The 5346-nt window shown below is 55.3% G+C and overlaps 1 protein-coding gene across 1 annotated transcript; it reads right to left on the minus strand.

Annotated features, from left to right (window-relative positions):
* Positions 1 to 828: 828 nt before the first annotated feature.
* On the minus strand, positions 829 to 5314 carry LOC111166381 (keratin, type I cytoskeletal 14). Its single transcript, XM_022558023.3, has 8 exons — positions 4710 to 5314; positions 3363 to 3445; positions 2614 to 2770; positions 2298 to 2459; positions 2089 to 2214; positions 1768 to 1988; positions 1629 to 1675; positions 829 to 1098 (listed from the first exon to the last, which is right to left on the minus strand). Exons 1-8 carry the CDS (start codon positions 5250 to 5252, stop codon positions 1001 to 1003), a joined length of 1437 nt encoding a protein of 478 aa, XP_022413731.2. The 5' UTR covers positions 5253 to 5314; the 3' UTR covers positions 829 to 1000.
* Between the last annotated feature and the right edge of the window lie 32 nt (positions 5315 to 5346).

Below are 5346 nucleotides of genomic sequence, written 5' to 3' on the forward strand. Positions count from 1 at the left end.
TAAAAGAAGAACAAAGCCAGGGTTAGAAACCAGTCAGTCTGTTCCCAAGCCTCTAAGAAAAGCTCTCATTATGGACGAGAGCCACCATGGACAAGAGGTAGCTCACACAGTATCACTCACACAGCCGTGCCCTGAGCCTGCACTGTCCCAGGCACCGTGGTAGAGGCCTGACATGCAAATCCTCACAAAAAGCTCCCGGGGTAGGTACTGTCATTGTGCCCACCTTACAGATGTGGAAACTGAGGCTTGGCAATGCTAATCAACTTACTCTATGTCAACTAAGAGCAGGCAGGATTCAGACCCAGCTGTGAAGGCAAGGGCAGGTGGAATGGAGGGAGACAAAACTCTCAGTAAAACATAAGTTCTGACTGGGTTCATGGACCTCAACTGATGAGCTCTAGGGAACCAGTGAATCTCATGAATTATATGCAAATGTCTGTATGCTTATTGGGCATGGGATGAGATCTACAGTTTTCAATATATACTCAAAGGAATCCCTAAAGACCAAAGTGTTAAGAAATCCCTCACCTAGCACAGTGCCTGGCTTACAAAAGTCACTAATAATACCTGTTGAATGAATAAGTAAATGGATCAGTGAGTAGATGAATGCATGTTCCTCCATGCCCCAGGAGACACCACAAATGACCTGGTACACACATGTATCTTCTGCGATGGCGAAAGCAATCTTGGGACCTGAGCCTGATCTGCCCCCAGGTCCTTTCTCCCAGTCCTGGATGCCATAGCCAGGTGCTATGAGAGCTCCAAAGAGATGCTTCCTCCACTTTCTCCCCACCACCCCTCCTGACAATGACCAAGCAGAGGCAAGAGTTGTGCAACTCAGATAATGAAGCTTTATTGATTGCTGGGAGGAGCAAGGGTGAAACAGGGCTCAGGTGTGAAGTGCTTGCGGTGGGGGGGTGGGGGACAGGACAGGGGATTCACCCAGTGAAATCTGTGTCCACATGGGGAGATTCCTAGGCCTGAACAGCGCAGAGCAGCTTTAGTTCTTGGTGCGAACGATCTGCTCGTGGGAGGACACCACCTTGCCATCGTGCACATCCAAGACTTTGGTGCGAATCTGACGACTGGAGGAGGTCACTGGGGAAGAGGGGAGAGAGGGCGTTATCAGCGGCGGATAGGCAATGGAGAAATCAGGAGTGCGAGGGCACTTAAACAAACTGTCTCCCTGCTGCCCTCTCCCCTGATTACCACTTCACCCACTGCTCTCGCCCCGGCACGGATATCATCAACACATTTCTTTCAGACTAGAGCTCCCTAAGGTCAGGGGCAGTCTGTGTCTTCAGACTGGAGCTTCCTAATAACTCAGCCCAAAATGGTTCCATCCAGATCTGCCCAAATGGACTGGTCTTGGTGGGAAGACCCATGTGGGGCTCTGTCCCTGATGCTGACCGCCAGAACTATGGGATCTGCCACAAATAGGGGGCCACCAACTCCTCGCCATAAGGAGGGTTTAGAAAATGGCTTCTTCTACCCACAGAGGTGCATAAGGGATACTGGGTGAGAAAACCCTAGCTCAACCCCTCCAGAAGCCCCCATCTAACATCCTAGACATGCTGGGAGACAGGGGGTGGTCTTGAGTCCAGGCTTGATGAGGAGGAAATTCTTACCATCTCTGGATGACTGAGAGCCAGAGGAGAACTGGGAGGAGGAGAAGCTGTGAAGACAGAAAAGGGGCAAAATGATCAGACACACAGGAGGCACTGAGTGAACAGGGCGGGGCGGGACTGGGAGGGGGCCCCTACTCACTGGGCATCCTCGCCCTCCAGCAGGCGGCGATAGGTGGCGATCTCCTGCTCCAGCCGCGTCTTCACGTCCAGCAGCATCTTGTACTCCTGGCTCTGCTGTTCCATCTCGCAGCGCAGCTGGGCCAGCTGCTCCTCCACGTTGCAGATCAGCCCCTGGAGCTGGGACAGCTGCAGGCAGTAGCGGTTTTTGGTTTCCTCCAGGCTGTTCTCCAGGGATGATTTCTGTGAGGGAAGGAAAGAAGATCAGGAATCCATGAGGGTGGTCATTCTCTCCCTCCAGTGCCCTGGGCATGCCACCCCCCAGGCCTGGCAGCGCCCCTACCATGCTGAGATGGGACTGCAGCTCGATCTCCAGGTTCTGCATGGTGCGCCGGAGCTCTGAGATCTCGCTCTTGCTGCTCTGCACCATCTCGCTGTTGCTGGCCACCTCGCGGTTCAGTTCCTCTGTCTGCAGAAAAGAAAACATCGTTGGCACTGGAAGTTCCACGGAGGCAGGCGTCCTGGGTCCCTTCCACTCCGAATGCCACCCACCTTGCTGAAGAACCAGTCTTCGGCATCCTTGCGGTTCTTCTCCGCCATCTTCTCGTACTGTTCGCGCATCTCGTTCAGGATGCGGCTCAGGTCCACGCCGGGGACGGCATCCATCTCCACGTTGACATCCCCGCCCACCTGGCCTCGCAGGATAGTCATTTCCTGCACAACCAAAGAACGGTCCACAGTCAGGGGCCTCACTATGGCAACCGATTAGGGCTCCCTAGTCAGAGGTGTTCCAGGTCTGAACATTCCTCTCCACCATCTCTTCCCTCCCAGCTAACCCTCTAAGCTGGCTTTTCCATTTGGTTCTCACCTCCTCGTGGTTCTTCCGGAGGTAGGCCAGCTCCTCCTTCAGGCTCTCGATCTGCATCTCCAGGTCGGCTCTGGCCAGGGTCAGCTCGTCCAGCACCCTGCGGAGGCCGTTGATGTCGGCCTCCACGCTCAAGCGCAAGTTCAGCTCCGTCTCGTACCTGGAATGACCCAGGGAAAAAGGAATGAGACACCCTCCCTGGTCACACTGAAGGCTCTGTTCTCTTCCCCCTGCAGCTTCTGCCCATAGTCGGCATCCTGTGGGCGGTTTAGTGAGCCAGTCTTGAAGATGGCATGATGGACACAGAGCCCATTATTCCTCAGATCTGAAATTCTGGGGAGGGGGACAGTGCCAAGAATAAGACGGTTGATCGTGCTATAGAATTCACGGAGGGGCGATGCTTCTGGCTTCAGCCAGCCAGTAGCACACAAGGCCTCCAGATATGACTACCTCCTGCACTTCAGGGGCAGGTGGGGAAGTGGGGACTGCCCCTCCCTAAAGCAGTGGCCCCCTAATCTGGCTGTGGGTCAGGATCACCCAGGTAGCCTATTAAAAATAACTGAATGAAAAAATAATAATAACTGAATCCAAACCCCAAAGGTGGGGCCCAAGAGTCTTGTATTTTTACAAACACCCCAAGGGGTTTTCAACACAGCCATTGTGGCACATTCCAGCTCTGTTCAGGGAACACTTCTCCAACAATGCCCAACCCAGGGGAGACTGGATGCTCTGAAACACCGCTGCAAACTCACTTGGTGCGGAAGTCATCAGCGGCCAGGCGGGCATTGTCAATCTGCAGCACGATATTAGCATTGTCCACAGTGGCCGCAAAGATCTGCAGGTGGAAAGGGCACAGGTCATTGGTCCAGTGGACAGCACTAGCCAGACCTGACTGCAGTCTGCATCAGGACTTTGCTTTCATGCTTCTGCCTGAGTCCCTGCTACTCCCCACAAGCCTTTGCCACGGCAGCCTAAAGGATAACTCACAGTGGTCCAGATTTGACCCAGGACTTGGCTACTCGTGGTCAGCAGAATGGGTAGAAAGAGCCCTGACCTCAGATAAAAAGCCCTTGAGTTCTGATCCTGTATCTACCACTGAGTTGCTGCAAAGCCTGAGATGAGTCTCAGGCCCTCGAGTGCCCTACCCACAGAGGAGGGGAGTGACCGGACTCTCCAGACCCCCTTCCGGATTTGAATTCTGCTCTCACTGCACAAGTCAGCCCTGCCAGTCCTCTGTAGGCACGTACACTCCTTTTCAAGTCTTCAGAGCACAGGACCTCAAAGTGGGGCTTTCCCAAAAGTTGAGGTCCAGCTGGCACAGGGGATTCGAAAAGAAGAAGCAAAAGGAAAGCAAAAAAAGGTAGAACCCTGGACTGGCTAGAGTTCCCTCCCTCATCGTCTGATTTCCCTAATCCACTCAAAGCATCAGAGCCACACACCAAGGGAAGCAGGGTCAGCAGATTCCTGGGGTGACATGGGAGCAAGGAACGGGGGCTGGAGTCAGATAACACAAGCCCCCCAGGCCCTCTCCTACGCAGGGCACGTAAAGTGGGCCACCAGTGATTGTCTCTGTGGGTTTTCCATGCCCTCCTGGCTGTGGGGAGGGGCCACCCCTCCCCGTGCCAGGGCGCATGGGCAGCAGCCGCCACAGCCCAGACTAATGAGCTAATGAGTGACTTGGATGTTTAGCCTGGAGCAGTTAGAGCCTCGCTCCTCCCCTGTGCTGGAGAACGGGTTGCTGCCTCCTGTACTGGCAGGTGGGGCACTAGGGCTTTAGCCTTGGCTCGGCCATTAATTTGCTGTGTGACCTTGGGCAGACAGCCCAAAGCTTCAGCTTCTTCCTCTGTAAAATGTAAGGGTAGGAATCCCTGGTCTCTTGTGGTCTGAGAATCTGGAGCTCAGAGAGGCATGAACAAGATAGGGGAAGGGAGACCATCTTCTCATAGACCAGCTCTGTTGGAGGCATCTAGAGCCAAAAGAAGGGATCTGGAGCTGGAAGCTCTTCTGCCTAAGGATCCCAAGCAACCAGTGGCCTAAGCCAGCCGTCGCTCCTAAATGAGCTGGCTGGAACGGTACCTCCCGCTGCCTGGTCCACGCACCTTGTTCCTCAGGTCCTCGATGGTCCTGAAGTAGGCGCTGTAGTCCCTGATCTCAGTGGGCCGTTGCTTCTGGTACCAGTCGCGGATCCTCACCTCCAGGTCAGTGTTGGCCTCCTCCAGGGCACGTACCTTTTCCAGGTAGGAGGCCAGGCGGTCGTTGAGGTTCTGCATGGTCACCTTCTCACTGCCCACCAGGAGCCCATCACCACCGCCAAAGCCGCCACCCAAGCCACCACCTGAGCCACCACCGAAGCCACCACCGAAGCCACCACTGTAGCCGCCACCAGCGCCACCGCCGTATCCTCCACCGAAGCCACTACCCATGGCCCCACCGAAGCTGCTGCTGCTGCTGTAGTTGCCTCCATAGCCGCCCCCCATCCCGCAGACACCCCCGGAGGAGTAGCGGGAGGAGGACAGGCCCCCGTAGTTGCTGGGGGCCCGGAAGGAGCCCCCGGCCCTGACGGAAGACCCGCAGCTGGAGCCACCGCCGATGACATAGGAGCCCTTCATGGAGCTGGAAGAGGTGCCCTGACGGCTAGTCATGGTGTCAAGGAGGGAAGTGAGCGAGCGAGTGAGTCGGCAGAGAGAAGAGAAAGGTGCTTAGGTGAGTTAGGAAAGGATGCAAGGCTTTATACTC

Source organism: Delphinapterus leucas, chromosome 19, assembly GCF_059928025.1.
Source record: "Delphinapterus leucas isolate spDelLeu-1000000601 "Yukka" chromosome 19, BTC_Dleu_Yukka2, whole genome shotgun sequence".
In the NCBI taxonomy this organism is placed as follows: Eukaryota; Metazoa; Chordata; class Mammalia; order Artiodactyla; family Monodontidae; genus Delphinapterus; species Delphinapterus leucas.